Source organism: Amblyraja radiata, chromosome 1 (genome assembly GCF_010909765.2).
Source record: "Amblyraja radiata isolate CabotCenter1 chromosome 1, sAmbRad1.1.pri, whole genome shotgun sequence".
NCBI lineage: Eukaryota > Metazoa > Chordata > Chondrichthyes > Rajiformes > Rajidae > Amblyraja > Amblyraja radiata.
Window position 1 is genome coordinate 126,249,700 of NC_045956.1, and position 25,362 is coordinate 126,275,061.

General features: G+C 40.9%; 1 protein-coding gene across 1 annotated transcript; it reads right to left on the bottom strand.

Moving 5' to 3' along the window:
- Positions 1–16,201: 16,201 nt before the first annotated feature.
- gpx8 (glutathione peroxidase 8 (putative)) lies at positions 16,202–25,014 on the bottom strand. Its single transcript, XM_033030650.1, has 3 exons — positions 24,667–25,014; positions 24,070–24,331; positions 16,202–18,441 (listed from the first exon to the last, which is right to left on the bottom strand). Exons 1-3 carry the CDS (start codon positions 24,868–24,870, stop codon positions 18,278–18,280), a joined length of 630 nt encoding a protein of 209 aa, XP_032886541.1. The 5' UTR covers positions 24,871–25,014; the 3' UTR covers positions 16,202–18,277.
- Positions 25,015–25,362: the final 348 nt, after the last annotated feature.

The following is a 25,362-nucleotide window of genomic DNA, read 5'->3' on the forward strand; positions in this document are numbered from 1 at the left end:
ATGTGGTAACAGGGAGAACTCCATACAGACAGTATCCGATGTCAGGTTGCTGGTGCTGTGAGACAATAGCTCTACCAAGACGGCGGATGTGCAGGAGAGGGCGCCGTCTGTGTATGGCAGCCTGCCCGCAGTCCGTCTCTTCACCTTTTTTTTAAAAGTCCTGTCATAAAATGTCATAAAATGTTAGTTGGAGGTCTTTTATGTGGTGGGTGGGGGTGGGGAAGGGGGAAACTTTATTTCTTAATCTCCTACCTGGTCGGGGAGGCAGCATCCATCCTCCGAGCTGCTTCTTCGCCCCGTCCTCGCGGCCTGCCATCGAGAATGGAGAGGCGTTTCCTGTCGGGACCGGCCGGGACTACAGCTTCGGCGGCGGCGCAGCGCTGTGACACCATCACGGAGCGGGCGATGCCTTACCGGGTCGCCGTGTGGTAAGCTCCAGAGCGCTGTGGCCGCCGACTCCCAACATCGCGGAGCTGGGGTTGCGGGCGTCTGGCCGCGGGCGTGGCTGGATTTGGAGCGCCGTGGAGCCTGGGATCGAGTTCGCCGGGGTCGGAGCTCCAACCGGCACGGCCTGAGGACTACGAGTGCCCCGGTCTCCGGTCTCCGGGGAGGAGGCAGCCGCTCCAGACAAGCCGCTGAGGAATGTTTCACCCGACGCCGGAGTTCCATCTTCATGGCAAGAGGGCCCTGAAAATCATCGGACTGGCTGCAAGGCCACAAATGGGCCCCAACCTCGCGTGTTTCACAGAGGAAGAGGACTTAACTTTCTGGTGCCTTTTGCCACAGTGGAAAGTTTTGATTCTGCTGTGGGGGGACGTTTGTGTTGAACTCTATGATGTGTTGTGTTCATTTTCTTTATTTTTTTAACCTTTTTCTATGGTTTGTATAGAAACTTATTATCTATTTTATGTAAAGCACTTTGGTGTCAATGCGAGTTGACTTAAAACGTGCTATATAAATAAAACTTACTTACTTACTTACTTACTTACTTACTTACTACCAGCTGCACCACTGTTGTACCCTAAAACACATTTGTTACCTTTCCCAAAGCTCAAGCCATTAAAAAGTGTCGTTCAGAAAAGGTGAAACAATGAAACAACACATCTCTAACACCAAGGATTGATGATTTTAGGGAAAAAAGGAAAATAACTTGCATTCTCACTGCTGGAAAGAAGCACCTTAAGGGGAAACTTGCAGGGATGCACATGATAGTTTAGCGAGTGGATATGATAGGAATACTTTATTGTCACATGTAACTAGGCACAGTGGGATTCTTTGCTTGCATACACAATGTATACAAGTAGCATGGGGTACTATTTAAATTTAATGTGAATTAAATTGTAAGTACAGGATAGAAAATGCATGTTAAAGTCAACGAAAAACAGGGCTGTAATTAGAATGTTATTCTTATGTAAATAATGACCAACCAATAAAATAATAAAATAAGTCTGAAGAAGGGTCTCGACTCGAAACGTCACCCATTCCCTCTCTCCAGAGATGCTACCAGATCCGCTGAGTTACTACAGCAGTTTGTGTATATCTTCGAAATAATAATGAGTTTTGAATGAACAATTACATGCTGAAACTGAAGGTATTTAGGAAATCTCTGGATGGCCCTTTTGATGGCTTTCTTGGTTTTTAATTAACTGGTAGAATAAGGGACATGGGATTTCACCTTGAAGTACAACAGTGCCATCAAGCGACAGTTACCCGCGTACAATCCAATCCGGAGCCGGTGGAACTGCAGCGGTTATTTATATTTAACAACAGACTCGATGCTCCACGTCTTGTCAACGGTAACCAAGGAGCTTCGTTAGTTGGTTTCTAAAATTATCACTACATTACACATTAATCATTTTTTGATAAGATATCAGCAAAACCACATAATTTATCTAAGGTACACAAAGAAGCTGGAGAAACTCAGCGGGTGCAGCAGCATCTATGGAGCGAAGGAAATAGGCAACGTTTCGTGCCGATAGCAAGGACTAACAAAATTGGGAGAATTCGATGTTTATGCCCCCAGGATGCAGACTCCCCAAACGGAATATGAGGTGCTGTTCCTCCAATTTCCGGTGCTGCTCGCTGTGGCCATGGAGGAGACCCAGGACAGAGAGGTCGGAGACGGAGTGGGAGGGGGAGTTGAAGTGCTGAGCCACCGGGAGGTCAGCTTGGTTATTGCGGACCGAGCGGAGGTGTTCGGCGAAACGATCGCCCAACCTGCGCTTGGTCTCACCGATATAGATCTGCTGACATCTAAATTTATCTAAATCGTTTGATAAATAACATAACAAAAGACTATTTAAAATATGCTTTACTTAATTCTGAGGCTATGCCAGTTTAAATGTTTAGAACTAATGACCACTGCAAAAAGCTACCCAGAAACCAGCAAGTAAATGTTCACAATGTTAAATTTGCCATCCCAGCTGTTCACCCGAAAGGTATATCGGCGATAATCTATCCGGCGGAAATTGAACAATAAGGTGTTTTACATTTAATTGTTATTTTGCTTTACTCTTGAAATCGTTGTTACAACGTTAATAACAATGTAATTAATGTACATAAAGACAGACACTAAAAAACTGGAGTAACTCAGCGGGTCAGGCAGCATCCCTGGAGAAAAGGAATAGGTGACGTTTCGGTTCGAGCCTTCTTCAGAACCGAAATGTCACCCATTCCTAGGTACACAAACATGCTGGAGAAACTCAGCGGATGCAGCAGCATCTATGGAGCGAAGGAAATAGGTAACGTTTCGGGCCGAAACCCTTCTTCAGACTTCTCCTCCTGTCATCCATTCCTTCTCTCTAGAGATGCTGCCTGACCTGCTGAGTTACTTCAACCTTTTGCGCCTGTCTTCGATTTAAACCAGCATCTTGCAGTTCCTCCCTACACATAATCAATATGCATACATTGCCGGATTGGGTTAAATCGGGTGAATATACCTTTTCCTCCTGTATTTTCATGATTCTCTCTGTGAGTTTATTTTGTCGTTGGCTCAGTTTATTCTGCGTGTACTCAAATACAGTGAACTGCATTTAAGGAATTGAACCCACAGTAAATGGAGATTTTATTTATATCGACACATGGGCTTTACTCAGATTTTTTTTAAAGGACTTAATGTCTGACTTAATGTCTGACTTAATTGTCCAAAAGAAAATTGCGCTATGATGAAAAACAAAGATATTGCTGAGGCCCAAAAATAAGAGTGTTCCATTAAGGCGATAGGCAAGACAATAATATAAACGCAGAATGTAACTAAAATGGCAGAGAAATATAACGACCACCCGCGTTGACCCGGGTTCGCAAGACTTGAGTGTAGCTGAACGCAGCAATAAAAATTATCAACAAGTTGCCCCTGGAAATGCTTCAAAGTAACTCAATTATATTGATATAATTAATGAAGCTAAGAAGTCGCTGAAATCACAACACTTGTTCCAATTTGTTGCTATTGTAATGCGCGCGGAACAACGAGACGGGAAATAGCTGAAGGTGCTTGTTTTTCTGGATTATTTTATAAGGTACGAATTCCAGTCCCTAAGGTGTTATGAACTTGCTGAGTAAAATCAATAGTTTAGACACGAGTGCATTTCATTTCAACGCAAAACCACATACATTTTCAGGGTTACGTCATTATTTTAATTTTCAGCAGATAATCGGAGTTGTCTTTTTGGGCAAACTCTTAGTATCATAAAGTCATAAGGAATAGGAGTAGAATTAGGTAATTCGGCCCATCAAGTCTATTCCGCCATTCAATCATTGCTGATATATCTCTCCTTCCAAACCCCATTCTCCTGCCTTCTCCCCATAACCTCTAACACCTGTACTAATCAACAATATATCTATCTCTGCCTTAAACATATCCGTTGACTTGGCCTATACAGCCTTCCACCGATTCACCACCCTCTGACTAAAGAAATTTCACCTCATCTCCTTCCTCAAAGAACGTCCTTTAATTCTGAGGCTATGACTTCTAGTTCTAGACTCTCCCACTAATAGAAACATCCTCTCCACATCCACTCTATCCAAGCCTTTCACTATTCAGTATGTTTCAATGAGGTCCACCCTCATTCTTCTAAACTCCAGCAAGTACAGGCCCAGTGCTCAACATAGGTTAACCTACTCATTCCTGGGAACATTCTCATAAACCTCCTCTGAGCCCTCTCCAAAGCCAGTACAATATTGACGATGGTTTGTTTCCATGGCAGTTCTAAGGTGGCTGATTAGACCAATGTGAACCCGACCCAACACTTGTAATGTTTGCACCAAAGTTTGCACTAAAAGACAACTCAGGTTGTATGCTGAAAATTAAAACAATTACGGATGCTGGAAATATATGCGATTTAATGTTGAGTGTCGACACTCTCCATCTATCAGTCTCTTACGTGACAGAGGTCGGAACAGAGCGTCTCATTCAGAAGTCTTCTCTGGGGCATGTGAATGGCAGAGCTGCTGATTGAAAACAACTCGTGCTTTAACGCTGAGGAGGTCGACCTGGAGGGGAGTTTGATGTTAGTTCAGTTATCCTACCAATGGATTTGGGGACTCCAAAACACATGGATAGCTCCTATGTATTGGAAGCCACCTTTCAAAAAGGGAAGACATTGGAGATTAAATTTATCATCAATTTCAGAAAACCAGTACAGAATTTGTCAATCTAAGGAAAATAGTGCTTTTAAAATAGAGACCTCAAGGTTCATGGCTTGACAGGCAGAAGTGAAGCCTATGCTTCAATATGATTCCAAGACTTGAATTACCTACTTAGGCACGGAGAGATAACCTCATGACGACCCTGTCCAAGAACCAAAAGCATAAACCAAAGGGCTATTCTAGTATTTATTCACATTCATTCATCAAAATCTACAGACCCATAAACAAATAGTTGAATTTGTCAACTTTTATGCAGTCTTATAAAAATGGCCTTTATTAAAATCTGACAATGTGCACTTTAACCACATATGCTTTTTTCTATTACAAGTCTCAAATTGTGGAGTGCAGAGGCAAATAAATAAATGATGGGTCTTTGTCCCAAACAATATGGAAGCTTCATAAATTACTACCCGTGTTCCTTTTGTACTGTTTTAAGAACCAGAATATAGGCAGAACACAGACAGACAACTGCGTTCTTCCCCCGTGTTAGCTGACCGTTCAAAGTGTTGCATGGAAACTTTAGAGACAATAATTTACACCTGCAGTCCCCCTTTGTAGCTTGTGTACGTCGGATGAATTCAGAAACTATGTATTGTCCAGAATTTGCATATTTCCCCTATTTTCAACACTGTACAAGATCTTTTTAAAGCAATTATCGAAAGTATTCGGCTACCTCGGAAACCGATTTACCGGAAACGAACTACCGTGACATTAGAGAAATCCAAGTAATTATGACATGCAGTGTGAATCAAATGAGACTTGATGCATTCTCAAAAGAGAATGAGAGGCTGCTGCGTCTTTGCGCTGTAGAGGGTTGTAAGACAGAGCAGCAAAGCTTCTGTTAAGCCAAGTTTCTGTTAAACAGCATTATGGGCATTGCTGGTGCTTGCTAAACGGAGAGAAAACGCAGCCGCTCATCCCCAACTCCATATGATCAATCCTATAATAATTCCAAACCACAGTGGTAATTTAAAATTAGTAATCGCACTCTCATTCAATCTAAAACCAACAACAGAAACTGCAGTGCATTGTATAAAAATATCGTGTATAACTTGTTACTCTGACCATTTAACAAAAAGTCTTATTATTATTATTATCCATTTTCCACTGCACGTGTTAACACTCAAGGGACACTGTAAATCAAAATGTGATCCAACATGTTGTACACAAATTATTCTCATTTGGTCGTGAGAAATGTTGTTTTTAAACCTGGCTAGCATCGTAGCAATGTTCTAATATATGAAGAAGGCATTGAATTGAAAGATTGAATAGAAAATATTGTTGCTGTGTAGTTTTATCGTGCCAGGCTGTTGGTAATAGTTATAGAAACTTAGAAAACATAGAAAATAGGCGCAGGAGGAGGCCATTCGGCCCTTCGAGCCAGCACCGCCATTCATTGTGATCATGGCTGATCGTCCCCTATCAATAACCTGTGCCTGCCTTCTCCCCATATCCCTTGACTCCACTAGCCCCTAGAGCTCTATCTAACTCTATCTTAAATCCATCCGTGGCAGGGAATTCCATAAATTCACAACTCTCTGGGTGAAAATGGTTTTTTTCACCTCAGTCTTAAATGACCTCCCCTTTATTCTAAGACTGTGGCCCCTGGTTCTGGATCGCCTCTCATTGGGAACATTGTGTGAGTTCTAGTATGCTGTGTTTTAGTAAGTAAAAGCTATTAATCAACGCAGTGTTTTTCATTCTAAACATCATTATCATGATTGTTTGCGCTGGTAATATACAACGGTAGTAGGAGTTTAATTTTGGTTGTGTATTTATAAGATTTATTTAAACTGGACGGATTTGAGTGCCTATTTTGAGGTTCACCTATATTTATACTACTCATTTCCTCTATTCAATGTATTGATATATTACATAATACATCATATACATTATATGCACAACGTTACATTGTTTAAATTGTCTGTCATTTATTTTCCTCTCAATCAGTCTCTCTTCCCGCCTTAACTGCCTCCAATTCCCATCCATGATTTGTTTGCACAGCCCGCGATTCCACTGTTTGGAGTGGCGGGCAGTGGAAAGCGGGTCAGGCAGCGCGCATTTCCACATCGGATCCCGCGGGTTTCTACGAGGGAATCCCTCCGGTCAACGTCACAGGTTCAAGGCGGTCCCGATCTTCACCTATCAGCGAGAGGCGAGGTGTTTCCCGCTCACTCCGGCGCTAGAAACAGCTTTAAAAGCCACACAAGTGCTGGGAGATTCAGCAAGGAAGGAAGTAGTCTGGGGTTCAGCGTAGAGAGGTCTTTCTAGGACCATTTAATGACAGTATAGTACTGGAAAACTTTAGTGTAGAGAAAAGGGTACATTTGAGATAAATTGCAGATACAGTTTCTTATTTCCCGGCGCCCTGTTGTAATGCTGTTTGACCCACATTAACCTTTAGTGTTAAAGAATGGAGTGGAAATTAGAACGAGTTTCTTCCCGTAAAACCAAGACAGGAGAGGAGATACAATGGGTAAGTCCCACCCACAGGCAACCTGCTCTGACAGTGAAGTACGAGTGAGCGATTATAGTTTGCAAGAACATTGCGGTAGGATTAAAATAAAGTATAAGGCTGAAGTTAATAGACCTGTAGTCAGATTTACTTTCTACTTTATAAAACAGAGTGAGGAGCGAATTTACGAACCTATGTGAACAACAAAAAAAACTTGAATCTTCAAAAATAAGCAGGTCATTGAATGAGAAATTCGACTGCGCTTTATTCTGCATAATGAATACACCCATGAAACACTTCAGGTATAAATGATTACTGTTTTATATTCCAGGAGAAAATAATGAAGAAACTTGCCAATGAAACAAAGTGGAGTTCACAACAATACGTGCACCGGCTGTTTGAGGTACTTCTTTTCACTGTCATGCATCTTTTCCATCTTTTCAAACCCGGATGAAAGTTGTTAACAGTAAAAATGCGGCAGTGTAAAAACATAGCGTAAATGGTATTATGGTTTTCTGCCATTACGTGGTACTTTCCTGTCATTGTGTATGAAAAAGACAGTCGGATATTAGCGGACTGGCAACTTAAAGTTGAATTCTGGGAATATAATTATAAATATACTGAAAACTGCAATCGTTTCAATCAGTTCTAAAGAAGGGCAAGTGAAGCGGCGCACATTTGTAGCGGAAGAAAGAGAAGGCTGTGGCAGTTAGGCAGTGTACTGCTAGCTGGCTGTTGTGTCTGACAGGTCAACAGCTGCTACCTACACTCCACACTGCTGCATCTGAGAGCACTCCATCAAAAGCACATTCATCGCTGGATCTTTGTGCTAAAAGCAATTAGATAATTATTCAGCAACATTAGATAGCTTTTTGACCGCAATACAATTGAAAATAATCCTTTGTGTGTTTTGTCCCAGTGGCCATTTCAGTATGACATAATTTCTTAAATTGTTTCATCTGGATTTGATTATAAGTAGGTTGTTCGGGAGTGTACCAAATGAATACAAATACAGGCAAGATAATTTCATAAATTTGAATCAGTGAATGCACTACTCTGCATTTAAGGAATGTTGATCAAATCAATCTTTTTTGGTTAAGATTCAATTCAGTTTGAATACATTCTCTCACACTAACAATGCGAATCAAAAGAAAATTAATATTTTTGTTGTTGGTATCTTTTGTTGTCATTAAATGAACAGGGAGGTGACTGGATGTTATACTCCAGTCCCTTATTCAATGTTGCCTAAAACTACATGTGCAAGAAGGAACTGCAGATATTAGTTTAAAACTAAGATAGACACAAAAAGCTGGAGTAATGCCCCTGTCCCACTTAGGAAACCTGAACGGAAACCTCTGGAGACTTTGCACCCCACCCAAGGTTTCCGTGCTGTTCCCGGAGGTTTTTGTCAGTCTCCCTACCAGCTTCCACTACCTGCAACCTCCGGCAACTACCTGCGACCTCCGGGAACCGCACGGAAACCTTGGGTGGGGCACAAAGTCTCCAGAGGTTTCCGTTCAGGTTTCCTAAGTGGGACAGGGGCATAACTCTGCGGGCCAGGCAGCATCTCTGGAGAAAAGGAATAGGTGACGTTTCGGGTCTGGAAAAGGGTCTCGACCCCGAAACATCACCAATTCTTTTTCTCCAGAGATGGCGTCTGACCCGCTGAGTTTTACTCCAGCTTCTCGTGTCTATCTTCTTGCCTAAAACTGCATCTCTGGTTGAATTGACCTGTTTGCCATAGCAGACACTTTTTTTAGTAAGGTGCTGGTGCCAAACTACTTAGTTCCTTCTGTAGTGTAGCTATTCTACGAATATATTACTTTATCTATTTAAACTTCATGTTTGATTATGATCAGCTCTTAAAATGATTTCCCACATGATTATCGTCAACACGCATCTCAGGAATATAAAAGTCAAGATTTTATTTCACGTATTTATTTAAAGTTTCTTAAAAAATCTTCTTCCAAGTTATTTCCCACAAACCCATGCTGTTTTGACTGAAAGGTTGTGTCCACCTGTAAATATCTCCTCGCATACCATCAAGCACCATCCTTGGGGTTTCTGATTATGATTTCTGAGCTAGCTTAATCGTCCCAATCGCATTTTGGGTGATTTTCTTCAAGATATAATAAAATACAATAACACAAATAACTGTATATGCCACGTGACCACATGCAATTACTTGCTGTGGCTAGATTTTTCTAAATATAAATTATATACACAATGCATTGAAAATGTGTTTTTATTTGTAACTGCAGAAAGTTTATAAAAACATACTTATAAAATCAAATAGTTTAAGAGGCAAAGCTTTAAGTACAACACGCAATATTTCACCCCTTTCCAACTTCTGTTGGAGATTTATTCTGCTCCCCTGTCATTATATTTTGAGAAAAAGTTCCCAAATCCCCAGAGAAAGGGAATAAATGGGCACAGGCAGGCAGGCGATGAATGAGGTCTGACACTCTTCTACAGCAAAGCTGTGGTAGGATATCTGGAGAGCACATGCATCATTAAAGAGCCATATATTTTTAGGTGAACACATTGGTCTATTGAGATGGTGTCCTGTCATTGATACAAGTACAATTTATTAATGTGAACGAAGAACATATATAGCACAGGTTTACATTATTTAGAAGGAGACACTAACGGATTACTTTTGCGGCAAATTTCTCAAGTATGGACCTTCATGATGGAATGTGGTGCATGAGTCAGGTAGGCAGTGTACTGTTAGCTGGCTGCATAATATATAAACAGCAGCTGCTAAGTACCCCGCCACCTGCCCTCTTGCCAGTACTTCTTTTGTTCCAGGACAAGGCAAAGAAATTGGAAGTAGAACAAATGGGGCTTTGCGTTTGTTTGTGCATGGTGGTAAGGCAGTGTAATGTTAGCTGGTTGTATCTATCTGTGACACCAGTTAGCTTGCTGCTGCCCTACTTCCGTGCATGCTTAATCTATCATTCCTTGGAGACACCCAATAGTTTTATGGATTACAAAATTTCAGCTTGATATTAATGGAGATTAGTATGAAATTCTTCTACTGGGTAATAAAGTATTAATCTCTTTATTTTAAACATTTGTGTTGGCTCATTAATATATGAAAGAATTTCATACCATGCCTCATATCACAACTTAATTTCAATTCAAAGTCTATTTTGGGTTAAATCTGTATTTATGATAGAAATAATTAAGAATAAAAATAATTGTCTAATGGTTTAATACAAAATAATCAGTTGAGATGCTTCCAATGGCTTAGCAGTTATAATCTCCCTCTTTGTTCCTTGTTTTTGTGTAAAGCCCCTTGCACCGCTTGCCACTGGTTGTCTGCCATTGACAGATATCCAGCCATAAGCAAACTACTTGCAACATTTAACAAGCGTGTGCATAGGCTTTACCAGGTAACAATGAATGAGAGTTAATTAGGAGTATGTGCGTTGATTAGGCAGTGTAATGTTAGCTGGCTGTCTAATAGGATCAACAGCTACATGCACTACCACATCAGCTCATGACCTCACAGCAACAAAGTAAATTATATTGCGTAGTGCCTGTCACATCGCAAAAGTAACCTTAATGAGTATCTGTTCTGAGTTACTCTCTGGGCCCAGTGAATAAGCCACATAATTCTCCTGTTCAGGAAGGTGGTTTTCCAGGAACTTGCTCCAATATGTCATTGAGTCATAGTGATACAGTGTGGAAACAGGCCCAACTTGCCCACACCGGCCAACGTGTCCCAGCTACACTAGTCCCACCTGCCTGTGCCTGGTCCATATCCCTCCAAACTTGTCCTATCCATGTACTTGTCTAACTGTTTCTTAAAAGTTGGGATAGTCCCAGCCTCCTCTGGTAGCTTATTCCATACACCCACCACCCTTTGTGTGATAAGGTTACCCCTCAGATTCCTATTAAATCTTTTTTCCTTCACTTTGAACCTTTGTCCTCTGGTCTTCAATTCCCCTAACCTGGGCAAGGTATTCTGTGCAAGGTATTCTGTGCATCCACCCAATCTATTCCTCTCATGATTTTATACACCTGCACAAGATCACCCCTCATCCTCCGTCCCTCCGAGGAATAGAGACCTAGCCTACTCAACCTCTCCCTATAGCTCAGACCCTCAAGTCCTGGCAACATCCTCGTAAATCTTCTCTGAACCCTTTCAAGCTTGACAATATCTTTCCTATAACATGGTGCCCAGAACTGAACACAGTACTATAAAGGCAGTCTCACCAATGTCTTATACAACTGCAACATGACCTCCCAACATCTATACATAATACTCTGACTGATGAAGGCCAATGTGCCAAAAGCCTTTTTGACCACCTTATCTACCTGCGACTCGACATTCAAGGAACCATGCACCTACAATACTCTCCAGAGGACTACCATTCACTGTGTAGGTCCTGCCCTTGTTAGACGTCTCAAATTGTAACACCTCACATTCCTCTGTATTAAATTTCATCAACCATTCCTCAGCCCACCTGGCCAATCGATCAGGATCCTGCTGCAATCTTTCACAACCATTTTCACTATCTGCAAAATCACATACTTTTGTATCATCAGCAAACTTGCTAATCTTGCCCTGCATGTTTTCATCCAAATCATTAATGTAGATGACAAACAGTAATGGGCCCAGCACCAAAACCTGAGGCACACCACTAGTCACAGGCCTCTAGTCCAAGAAGCAACCTTCCACCATCACCCTCTGCTTCCTTCCATGAAGCCTGTTTGTTATCCATTTAGCTATCGCTCCTTGGATCCCATGCGAACTAACCTTCCAGAGCAGCCAACCATGCGGAACCTTGTCGAATGCCTTACTGAGATGCATGTACACAACATCTAACGCTCTGCCCTCATTGACCTTTTCACGTCTTCAAAAAACTCAATTGGATTTATGAGACACTACCTCCCACGTACAGAACCGTGCTGACTATCCCTAACCAGGCCCACATCCAAATGCCCGTATATCCTATCCCTTAGAATACTCTCTAATAACTTTCCAGCTACAGATGTTAAGCTCATCGGCCTATAGTTCCCAGCATTTTCCCTGCAGACCTTCTCGAATAGAGGCACAACATTTGTCACCCTCCAGTCTTCGGGCACCTCTCCTGTATTTAAGGACGACTCGTAAATTTCAACCAGGGCTCCCGCAATTTCCTCTCTAGTTTTCCGCAATGTCCTCAGATATATCTGATCATGCCCTGCAGATTTGTCTACCTTCATACACGATTGTACCTTCAGTACTTCTTTGATGTATGAGGACACAACATCTCTCACAGACATAAGGCTCACCATCAGATTTTCAAAATGACCTGTATAACTGTGAAAAAATATATTATGTAATTATGTCACCACAGTGATAGTGGCTAAGTTTTGTTTTTGTGATGATATTGTTGCCAAACCCTTTTTTGTGATGCATTCAGTAAGGCCAGTTAAAGATGGCTGGTACAGCTACTCAGTTGTGTTCTGAATTGGCTAGTTTACATTCATGTGGCTTAAAGTTGCAGGGCAGCAACTGACAAATGACTATCAGTTTGTTGCAAGACTGGTAGGAGTAGAAGTGCCAGGTGTTGGAGAACATTTAGGAGAGAGTGGAACAGAATGCAAAGAATGAGGGAAATGGTGGAGTGTTAGCAGGGATTGCCGAAATCTTATAAAGAACATTAAGAAATGGTCTGGCAGTGACAATGTCTTGACAGGTTTGAATTTATATTAGATAAAATTCTGGCAGCATTTGTTGACGATAGATATTTCAGTGAGAGCTGGATTGAGAAAAGGAAGTGGATAGTTTTGACTGGCATGGGTTACAAGTTACATTAAGGTTGAGCAGGATGCTGAGATTAGAAGATTACTATTAGATGGAGTTTCAGCAACATTGGTGAAGAAGTGTGAGATTGTGAAGTTGATATTGCGTTTCAGCTGCAGGCTGAATGGGCTGACATTGGTCTTGCCAGAGATCATCATGAAAAAGCCCTGACTCATCCAGTATTTGATGTTGCACAGGGATCAAACAGCACACCAACAATTGGGCGATCAATGTTAGGTCTGGAAACTGGCAAATAATAGAACAGAACCCCTTTTCGTTTTTAGGCAAGTGTACATGCCAAAGAAAGCAAATACATTAAAGATAACAACATATAAAAAAAACATCCAAAATAAAGTATGTTTATTGATATCTTGCAGGTCGTACAAAAAAAGGATGAAATCACTTTGATATACACAGAAATACAGCAATTCTTTAAACAAAATTATACACAGCAGGGCTGGCACCAAGTTTTCTTCTGATGAACTAATTAGATATGTCATGTACCGATGATTGGTATTTCTCGCAAGTCTGGTTATAATTGTATGTCATCACAGATATCCTAATGTAAGCATTTAGAAGAGTGAAGTACCAATCGCAATTGCTGCCACCAGACAGAGTGGTGAACGACCCCAGCACATTCACAGTTCAACTAGAATTAAACCTCCCACATTTTAAAAACTTAACAGTGAATTTTTCAAATTGCATTATGGTAATAAGTACACATAGTACACAACCTCACTGTGGTAATTTCTAATGTGCCAAAATCACAGAACAACAGCTTATATTTAAATGTTTAAGGTAGACAAAAATGCTGGAGAAACTCAGCGGGTGAGGCAGCATCTATGGAGCGAAGGAAATAGGCGACGTTTCGGGTCGAGACCCTTCTTCAGACAAATAATGCCTTTAACAGATGAACAGGTCCAAAGATATTTTACAAATACTGAAAATTTGAAATGATAAAAACTTGGTCAAACAGGTATAGTGCCGGAGGATTGGCGTACTGCGCATGTTGTTCCATTGTTTAAAAAGGGGTCTAAGAGTAAACCTATCAATTATAGACCTGTTAGTTTGACGTCAGTGGTGGGCAAATTAATGGAAAGAATACTTAGAGATAATATATATAAGCATCTGGATAAACAGGGTCTGATTAGGAACAGTCAACATGGATTTGTGCCTGGAAGGTCATGTTTAACTAATCTTCTTGAATTTTTTGAAGATGTTACTCGGGAAATTGATGAGGGTAAAGCAGTGGATGTTGTGTATATGGACTTCAGTAAGGCCTTTGACAAGGTTCCTCATGGAAGGTTGGTTAAGAAGGTTCAATGTTTGGGTATTAATGGTGGAGTAGCAAGATGGATTCAACAGTGGCTGAATGGGAGATGCCAGAGAGTAATGGTGGATGGTTGTTTGTCAGGTTGGAGGCCAGTGACGAGTGGCGTGCCACAGGGATCTGTGTCGGGTCCACTGTTGTTTGTCATGTACATCAATGATCTGGACGATGGTGTGGTAAATTGGATTAGTAAGTATGCAGATGATACTAAGATAGGTGGGGTTGCGGGTAATGAAGTAGAGTTTCAAAGTCTACAGAGAGATGTATGCCAGTTGGAAGAGTGGGCTGAAAGATGGCAGATGGAGTTTAATGTTGATAAGTGTGAGGTGCTACATCTTGGCAGGACAAATCAAAATAGGACGTACATGGTAAATGGTAGGGAATTGAAGAATGTAGGTGAACAGAGGGATCTGGGAATAACTGTGCACAGTTCCCTGAAAGTGGAATCTCATGTAGATAGGGTGGTAAAGAAAGCTTTTGGTGTGCTGGCCTTTATAAATCAGAGCATTGAATATAGAAGTTGGGATGTAATGTTAAAATTGTACAAGGCATTGGTGAGGCCAATTCTGGAGTATGGTGTACAATTTTGGTCGCCTAATTATAGGAAGGAGGTCAACAAAATAGAGAGAGTACAGAGGAGATTTACTAGAATGTTGCCTGGGTTTCAGCAACTAAGTTACAGAGAAAGGTTGAACAAGTTAGGGCTTTATTCTTTGGAGCGCAGAAGGTTAAGGGGGGACTTGATAGAGGTTTTTAAAATGGTGAGAGGGATAGACAGAGTTGACGTGGAAAAGCTTTTCCCACTGAGAGTAGGGAAGATTCAAACAAGGGGACATGACTTGAGAATTAAGGGACTGAAGTTTAGGGGTAACATGAGGGGGAACTTCTTTACTCAGAGAGTGGTAGCTGTGTGGAATGAGCTTCCAGAGAAGGTGGTGGAGGCAGGTTCGTTTTTATCATTTAAAAATAAATTGGATAGTTATATGGATGGGAAAGGAATGGAGGGTTATGGTCTGAGCGCAGGTATATGGGACTAGGGGAGATTATGTGTTCGGCACGGACTAGAAGGGTCGAGAAGGCCTGTTTCCGTGCTGTAATTGTTATATGGTTATATGGTTATATGGTAGAATTTGAGTATAGGAAGGAACTACAGATGCTGGTTTACACTGAAGATAGTCGCAATATGCTGGAATAACTTATTGGGTCAGTCAGCACCTCTGGAGAAAAGGAATAGATGACGTTTTGGGGCGGAACCTATCTTCAGATTTTAAGAACCATCTCCATGGACGAAAGAAAGGTAGAAAGTGAGGATATTCTAGAACCCAGGGTTTCAGCAACCAAAAACACTTATCCAGGCTAGTTGGTGTGGCCATTCTAAAATCTTCACACCTGCCCCACAGGCAGAGACATCACGCAATATAACATAATTATCATGAAAAAATAATTGCATCCTTACTTAGCATCTTTTTCAATCCACCTTCTAAGCTTTTGATGTTTTCCTTTCACAATGAAGTTAACAGCCTCAACCAAAAATCCTTTATTTTTGGAAGAGATACCTTGTACCACTGCAATCTAAAATTAAAATGAACAATATAGGTGCAACAGATAAATGGCAACAGTTTAGCTGGTAACTCTATACCTAACTGTAATCCGATGTTAGCTTCTGGGATGGCACATCTCTTGTATTAGAGATTCAGCAGACGTTTTGGTTTGAGTATTGAATGTTTGGTGACCTCATTAAAATGACAACATTCTTTCACATCCTGAGAGGGAATCTGCAAAGTTAATGTTTCTCCTTTTAGAGTGTCCAGAAATAAGAGTCACTAATTCAAAATAAACAGTCGGCCATTCAAGAGATTGATAAGAAATTTTCATCACCCAGAGTATTGAACAAATGAAATACTCCATCCTAGGGTGGCTTGGAGTTTCACTCACTAAGTCTATGCAAGGTCATGTCAGATTTATATATTTAAATTTGAAAGCAGTGAAAGGGTTACTGTAAGGTTACTGTAAGTGATCATAGATCAGCCATAGAGCAGGATCAAAGGGCTAAATGGCCTACTGCATATATTTCATATGGTCTAACTATTCTATTTGGGGAATTCTCCTACTTTCATTATATGGGTTTAGAACAACCAGTAAAGAGAGAAACACTGAAACAGTACGTATTAAACAATGAAAATAACAATACAGTGGTAAATTAATAAAACAAAAATTGATGAGAAGACATGAAGAGACATATGTAAGAAATGTGTTCCTCCATTTTGGAGATGCTGACAGAGTATTAACAATCCTTATATTAGGGCCAACCGGGTTACAGAAATGTAATTTACCCGTATAGAATTCATAAAACACCACATTAAAATTTAAGATACAGAATAAAATTTCCTTTTGTGGAATCTATGTGGAAAATAAAATAAGTCAAAACAAAATTACATTTTTATTCATGTTTCTTGACGATTGTTCAGCCTCACTTTACAGAAAATCACGAAATGGCCAATATTATAAGAATCCACCCACCCCCCCCCCCCCCCTCCCATCCACCGTAATGCAGAGTTGCCCGTAATAAGATCCAATTAGTATTTTTGTCCTCAAGCCATATGAAATGAAGCTTCAGAACAGCAATATCTTTGTTCTTGTGATATTGATAACATTTTTGTTCTTGTGATATTGATAAAATAAGACTTGGCATAACTGATTATTTCATAAACGAAAGGCCTTGCCATTGTAAATAACACGAGTAACGTGAATAGTTATGAAAATCAAAGTAACTTTAGGAATACACCTTAATCTTTCACATACACTTGACCAGTTGCTATTCTTTGTCATGCGCCACACAACTAAATTATTTGTTGGCTAACTGCACCCACAAAAGAAAGTATGTTACGTACACAACAACTAAAACAAAAGGTAACATTGAAATTGTGTCATTGCATAAGGAGAGCATTGCAAAGATGTGTTTCAAAGTATCACTATCCAATATATTTATTACAACTTTGGAGAAAATCTATCTGAAAATGTACATTTTCTTTAGGCTTATGTAATATCAGTCCTGGAACTAAAATTAATAACTAAAAGAAGAAATTGAGAATTTTGAATTTATATGGTAATAGTGCATAGAATGAATGTACTAGGTCATCTGGATTAAAAATGTAAAGATACAACTGAAAGTTAGAGCTGTGATTGTGTGGATATGAACATTAACATAATCAGTTTGTCATTCAGATGTAAAAAGTGATGCATCTAGATATTTACAGGACGATGTCAACCAAAACACTAATGGTAACATATTTTGCTTTATTGTATAAGGAAGCAATTGCAAATGGATTCTTGACCATATTAACATAATTTATTAAACTTATCTTTCAAAATGTGGGTAAACAAGAACTGCAGTCCTGCCCTTTTACCTTTTTGCAATTAGTCCAATACATCTGCTGAAACTATTTGCAATACTTGAATCTTGAAATCTGGACTTCTCTGACATTGATTTGGTCTGATCCTGGGTATGAACACGACATTTTTGAATGATATTTTAAAAATATATAACTTAGAATTCCAATTTAGATAGTTTTAAGAACACTGTAAATCAACAGTAATTGGAAAAGATAATCATCTGTTCATGCTTAGAGGTTGTTTTATCTCATACCTATAACCAAGTTAAGTTGATCACCGTGCATATACAAACTTGCTGTTGTGGTTTATAATGAACGGGCAATCCTGGGTTGGTAATTTTCAAACATATTATCAGTCATGGACCCATCTAACAAATCAGCTTATGTAAACGTGAACAGATATTCATCCACCACATAAAGAGAACACATTTCTATTGTAACTTAAAATATTTGGATATTTGTTAGAAAGTGTATGACATATCTCAATAGATTTCAATATTCAATATCAAGGCTCAAAACACCTGTGTGTGGCTGGATATTTCAGGTGCAAGGGTAGTTCGCCATCAAGTTAAACTGCAACAGCCTGTATAAGCTTTCGGAGTGGTGACTGTTTTTAACATTCAAGCGACGAGGTTGTCTAACACAGCAGCACTGCTTCAAAACTCGTCTCTCTTTTTCAATATAAGTTTTGCCACTAATTCTGACACATTCTGCTTGATGGCAGCCATGGGGTCTTCAGTTCGCCAGACCTTTACCACCTGACCCTTTGGGTTGACCAGATATTTCCAAAAATTCCATCGGGGTTCCATCTTTGTAGTATCTAAAGTTTAAAACAAAACACAAAAAAAAAGCACAGTGACAAATGAAGTTAGTGCATGGATTTTGTTTTTTGAAGCTGTGATGGTACAGAGTAGGAGGCAAATTTCAGAAGCCCGGTTAATTTTGACTAAATCACAAACACCAAAGATTATTTTAAATTGCCACGGGTCGTTGATGTGGTGCCAGAGAACTTGGCTGCATTTGTTGCTGTTGACACTGTCCATAATTCGTCTGAAGAGAGCCAATGCAAAGCCAACTTTATGAATGCCACTAAGAGGGAGGTAATTTTTTAAACTATGGGCTGGATTGTATGGATCTAGCCTGCTGATTTAGTTTGCTGTTGAGGAAGCCTGATCCTAATAGAGAAACCTGACCGTCCACATTTGATAGGCATTCCCATGAAGCATGGTGGACTGCAGTTGGTAACTAGGCCCCAGGTGGTGTGTCCTGATGCCATGCACCATAACACCCCAGGGCCATTTGACAGCCTACTGCTTTTGAACTCCTTCTAAATCTCTCTGATATTCGGAGATATGGCTTGGATAATAAGATTTAAAGGAATCTTAAATGTTATTAAAATCTAGGAGGTAATTCAAAATATTTGTGGAAATAAAAGAAAGATGAGTCAGCAAATCATGTCCTATTTATAGTGGTGTGCACAACCCCAATTAAATGCATGGTACTATACTATTTAACCCTGGTGTAAATGACCTTGAACCTGGTGTATCTCTTCAGTACATTTGTACTAAACTTCTGAACTCAATGGCCGGTATAGGACAATTGATGTGTTACTGGTTGACGTATCTGTACTGGGACCTTTGATGCTTGTGAGATATCTAAATGACTGGGGTTGGTGGGTAAGTTTGCAGATGATACCATGATTACTGGATTGCAGAATGCGAGGAAACCTTTCAAAGTATACAGTGGGATATATATTAGCTACAGGAATGGATGAAGCGGCAGATGGAATATAATCAGAGCAAAGGGAGGCACAGTCCCGTCTATGGGTGCTGTCTGTATGGAGTTTTCACGTTTTCCCTGTGACTACGTGTGTTTTCTCTGGGTGCTCCTGTTTCCTCCCACATTCCATAGACTTGCAGGTATGTAGGTTAATTGGCTTCTGTAAATTGTTCCTAGTGTGTAAGATAGAACTAGTGTATAGGTGATCGTTGGTCGGCATGGACTCTGTGAGCCAAAGGGCCTGTTTCCACGCTGTATCTCAAAACTAAAGTTACTCCAGCACTTTGTGTCTATCTTTGGTATAAATCAACCTCTGAATTCTTTGCTTTTACATAAAAGTGTGAGGTGTTGCTTGTTGGGAAGTCAAATGTATGGGGAAAATATCCAATTAATGGCATGACCCTTAACAGCATTAATGTACAGAGAGATCTTGGGGTTCAAGTCCAAAACTCCCTGAAAGTGGTAACAGAAGAAGATAGACTGGTAAAGAAGGGTTTTGATATGCTTGCCTTCATTGGTTGGGATATGTCAGAAAGTCATGATGCAGCTTTATAGGACCTTGGTTAGGCCACATTGGAGCATTGTATATTTGATTAGTATGATTTGATTAGTACAGGTGTCAGAGGTTATGGGGAGAAGGCAAGAGAATGGTGTTAGGAGGGCGAGATAGATCAGCCATGATTGAATGGCAGTTGACGATGGGCCAAATGACCTAATTCTACTCCTATCACTTCTGACCTAATTGTGTGTAGTTCTGGCCCCCCATAACATGAAGGATGTTAACACTTTCGAGAGAGTGCAGAAGAGGTGTACCAGAATGCTGCCTGGATTTGGTACAAGGAGATGTTGGACAGACCTGGATTATTTTCTCTAGATTGCCGGAGGTTGCGGGGAGTCCCGACTGAATTATATCGAATGATGAGTTATAGAGAGGATATTCAGTCAAAAACTTTTTCCCAAGATGGAAAAAAAATGGAATACCGAGACCATAGCTTTATGGTGAGGGGGACAATGTTAAAAGGATACATATTGTGCAAGTTTTTTTAAACAGATGATGGTGAGTGCCTGAAACATGCCACTGGAGGTAGTGGCAGAGGCAGATATAGTGATATTTAAGAGATTTTCGGAAGGCATGCAGGATGGATATGCAGGAATGGAGGGGTATGGAATGGCACCGACATTGTGGGCAGAAGAGCCTGTTCCTGTGCTGTACATGTTACCAGATACCCATACTAAATGCTGAGTGGCGGTGATGGCAAGCACAATCAGTTCATTATAAAAAAGGCAAGTCAAATACGGGGGGAATTTGTGTTGATTGGAAACAAGATTAATAAATATGAAATTAATAACATTTTAGGCAACAAAGGATTCCAAGTTACGGAGATCAGAAAGAAAAGGAGTCAGGCCGACAGAATAACCATGGTTCTATTGAATCTGTTCCTTCATTACCATTGTGGTGACAATTTATTTTATGCCCCCACATTTTCTGATCAAATGTGTTTTAAGTAGAAAAATTATGAATAGCAATGAGACATATTGTATTGAATAAGCTAACATTTATCATTATTTTAGTTCTCAAATTATTTTTTCAGGGCTAACAAACATTAATAGCACAAATGATGCGATATACAATATCTTGATTATTATTCTAAACAGCAGCAGTGTTTATATGAGAAACATTGCTGCAGGAGGAACAGAGTTAAGGGGCTGTCCCACCTGGGTGACCAAATTGGCGAGTTAGAAGAGTTTAAAAAGATGACATTTTGAAGACCTCCTTCTACTATGTGGAAGACCTCCTTCGACTATGTTGAAGACCAGCTTCAACTAGCTATGACTAACTTCGGGAAAATTGGACACCGAATAGTGGAGAGTGAAGACGACCTCCTTCGATCTCCCTTCGACTTTGATGAAGACTATCTACGACTACCTTCGACTACCCTCGATTACCTACGACTAACATGCCGACCTACTACGACTAATCCTACGAGTAAAAACAGTATTGAATTTTTCCATGGCGACCTATTTTTACTCGCGGGTATTTTTTTAATATTGAAAAAAAGCCACGACCTAGCTGAGGCCTCGAGTTCGCGGAGACCACTCTCGAGCATGAAGGAGAGTTACGAAGACCTCCTACGACCTTGTGTCGACCATGCTGCGAGTATGAGTCGAGGGCAAACTCACCAGAACTCGCGGATTAGGTCGCCCAAGTGGGACAGGCTCTTTAGTGTTGCTGGAATGACTGTAATGCTGCTTGAGCTAATATACTGGCCAACATTTTGTACTGCATTTTGAGTTCAGTCTATCATGAAGACATAGAAAGGCGACTTGTCCATACTTGTCTTTATACCTCATACTTGTTTGTACCTGTCTTTTATTTTCAAGTAGTCTTTACATTTTGTGGAGGAAAGGTTCTTTACATTTTCTGGCATTAGCAAGCTATTTTCTTTCCATTGAATAATTTTAATACTGATGTGCAAAGATTGAAGTGAGCTGAAAATGAATTTAAGTATGCAAATAACTTGATTGTAGTAATCAAGTAGTAAACTTCTTGAAGAGAACTTTTCAATAATATTGGTTTAACATGGCATGGAATGTCACTTCAGATGTGGCTAGTTGTAACAAAAAGAAAGTTATGTTGCACAGGATAAAAGATTGGATCTGCCTTTGGGGAAAAAAGTAACAAACCGGATTTTAGTTTAGTTTAGAGTTACAGCATGGAAACAGGCCCTTTGACCTACTGACCAGCATTCACCTGTACATTAGTTCTATCTGACACACGAGGGACAATTTTCTGAAGAAAGGTCTCGACCCGAAATGTCACCCATTCCTTCAGAGATGATGCCTGTCCCACTGAGTTACTCCAGCATTTTGTGTCTCTCTTCTGCATACAGACAGCACCCGTAGTCAGGATCAAACCCAGGTCTTTGGCGCTGTCCCTGTCCCACTTAGGAAACCTGAACGGAAACCTCTGGAGACTTTGCGCCCCACTCAAGGTTTCCGTGCGGTTCCCGGAGGTTGCAGGTGGTTGCCGGAGGTTGCAGGTAGTGGAAGCAGGTAGGAAGACTGACAAAAACCTCTGGGAACCACACGGAAACCTTGGGTGGCGCACAAAGTCTCCAGAGGATTACGTTCAGGTTTCCTAAGTGGGACAGGGACAGCGCCAAAGACCTGGATTTGATCCTGACTACGGGTGCTGTCTGTATGCAGTTTGTACCGAAGAGAGACACAAAATGCTGGAGTAACTCAGTGGGACAGGCATCATCTCTGAAGGAATGGGTCTCCTGGTCTCCTAATCTGAGGAAAGGCATTCTTGCCATAGAGGAAGTGCAGAGAAGGTTCACCAGACTGATTCCTGGGATGTCAGGACTTTCATATGAAGAAAGACTGGATAGACTCGGCTTGTACTCGCTAGAATTTAGAAGATTGAGGGGGGATCTTATAGACACTTACAAAATTCTTAAGGGGTTGGACAGGCTAGATGCAGGAAGATTGTTCCCGATGTTGGGGAAGCCCAGAACAAGGGGTCACAGTTTAAGGATAAGGGGGAAATCTTTTAGGACCGAGATGAGGAAAACTTTTTTTCACACAGAGCGTGGTGAATCTCTGGAATTCTCTCCCGCAGAAGGTAGTTGAGGCCAGTTCATTGGCTATATTTAAGAGGGAGTTAGATGTGGCCCTTGTGGCTAAAGGGATCAGGGAGTATGGAGAGAAGGCAGGTACGGGATACTGAGTTGGATGATCAGCCATGATCATATTGAATGGCGGTGCAGGCTCGAAGGGCCGAATGGCCTACTCCTGCACCTATTTTCTATGTTTCTATGTTCTATAAGGGAGCAACTTTATTGCTGTGCCACTGTGCTACTCCAGAATCCAGAAAGGAGTACTCAAACCAGAAAAGGATATTCAAATTCTCTCCTAATGAAGGCTAACCCACAATTCCAACCCATCATTTTTTCTAATTGGTTACTGACATTGTTTTTTAAAGTTATACCTCACTTTTTAAAAATATTTAGGGATTGAAGGAAGACAAATCATTAGGGTAGAGTTGATGGAGACTGGTAGGAGCAGAATAGCGAGAGGTAAGAATTCAGAGTAGATCATGGTGCAGATTTTGACTGGGGGAGTGGGTTGTAATGACTGGAGGAGATTTGTCTCAGTGGTAAAGGGTGAGGAGTGACGAAAAAGAAACAGGAAGTAATCTGATGGTATTGAAAGTATTGGATTTACTCTGGCTCGCCCAGGAAAAAAAACTCCCGAAAGAGAAACGATTGAACTTATTAGTTAAAACACGCAATTACTTATATGTGTAGGAAGGAACTGCAGATGCTGGTTTAAACCGAAGTTGGACACCAAAATGCTGGAGTATCTCAGCGGGACAGGACCGGCAGCATCTCTGGAGAGAAAGAATGGGTGACGTTTCGGGTCGAGACCCTTATTCAGACTCTTTGCTTCAGACTGAAAGTCCCAGGAAAGGGAAACGAGAGATATAGACCCTGGTTTAATTATACATTTAATTATATTATTAATGATACATTTGTTACACAATGTTGATGAAAGAAATGTATAATTAAATAATAGTTTTCTTTCAATCTGTTTGGCAAGCGAGTTATAACCACAAGTTAAGGCAAGGTTTGCAAATGTTAATTAAAACCAGTGGCAGTGATCTTACCCACGAGATACCGGAACGCAGGCTCGCTCTCGTTTCCCAACACTCTGATCTTGCCGAAAATGGGGAAAGTGGCTCCGTAAGTTGTTTTGGAGAAGCTGTCGATTTGGGAGTCGGTGCCGGGCTCGGATTTTCCGAACTGGTTGCAGGGGAAGGCAAGGACGTTGAAGTGCATGGGCCCGAGTTCCCTCTGTAGCTCCTGCAGGCCCCGGTAATTCCTGTCCGTGTGCTCGCAGTTACTCGCCACGTTTACAACCAGCGATGCCTGTGAAGACGGAGCACACAAATCCCCCACTCAACACTGATGCAAAACAATAAACCAGGGGCAACGCGGACACAACAAGATTTGCTGCCATGGCACGGGAATTGATTCCGAGGGGGGTTTTGGGATCATTTTAACATTTCAAATGAATCAAGCAAAAAAAGTTCAATTTTGGGGTGGGTCTAAAATGGACTATTAATTTGGATAACTGATTACAATAACTGAACACACCCAGCCATAAAATAAACGCAAATGTCTACATATGTCATACTGTATAAATATATAAACGATGAACGCGTTCAAAAATGCAAAGTAGCCAAGCTTCTGATGCAACTCACTTTGCCTCTGTATTTCTCCAGCGAGACCAGCTTCCCCCTGGAATTTAGAACTTGGAAAGAATAGAAGTCTTTGTTTGTAGGTTTAAACAGTGTGAACTGCAGGACGCATAAGGCAGTCAGGCAAAGCAGCATGCAGGCGAAGACGACGAAGATTCGGGCTTTAGGCGTCCAGGATTTCTGGAGGAAAGCGGGCATTGCCTCCATTGTGCTGGGAAAGGAGAAAGGAGAAAGGGGAATTGGGACTGTCTTGGTGGGAGGGAGGGAATGGGAGGGGAAGGGATGAGAGAGGAGGGAACAGCGTAAATGACAACTCGGATATTACTTGCAGGTCCTCTTATCGAACAACTCTACGATTTTGTCCATCGCTGTAGAAGCTCTTAATAATACTGGTTGCTGTGGCTTGGGGGTGGGGGGGGGGGGGGGGGCTCAGGTGAAATGTAAACGCAGACATAGTATTTACATTGCAGTTAAATACGTAAAGTACGAACATTTATTCCATTTGATCAACATTTGGACCCTTTTGTAAGTGCTAAATGGTTGATTACCAGACGACTATATTCCATCAATTCTGTTCAAATAATGATAGTTTGACCTAGAAAAGGCACATATTTTCATACTCGTACAGCTCAGGAACAGACCCTTCGGCCAAAGTTTCCATGCCGACCAAAATTCGCCATCTAAGCTAGTCCCACCTGC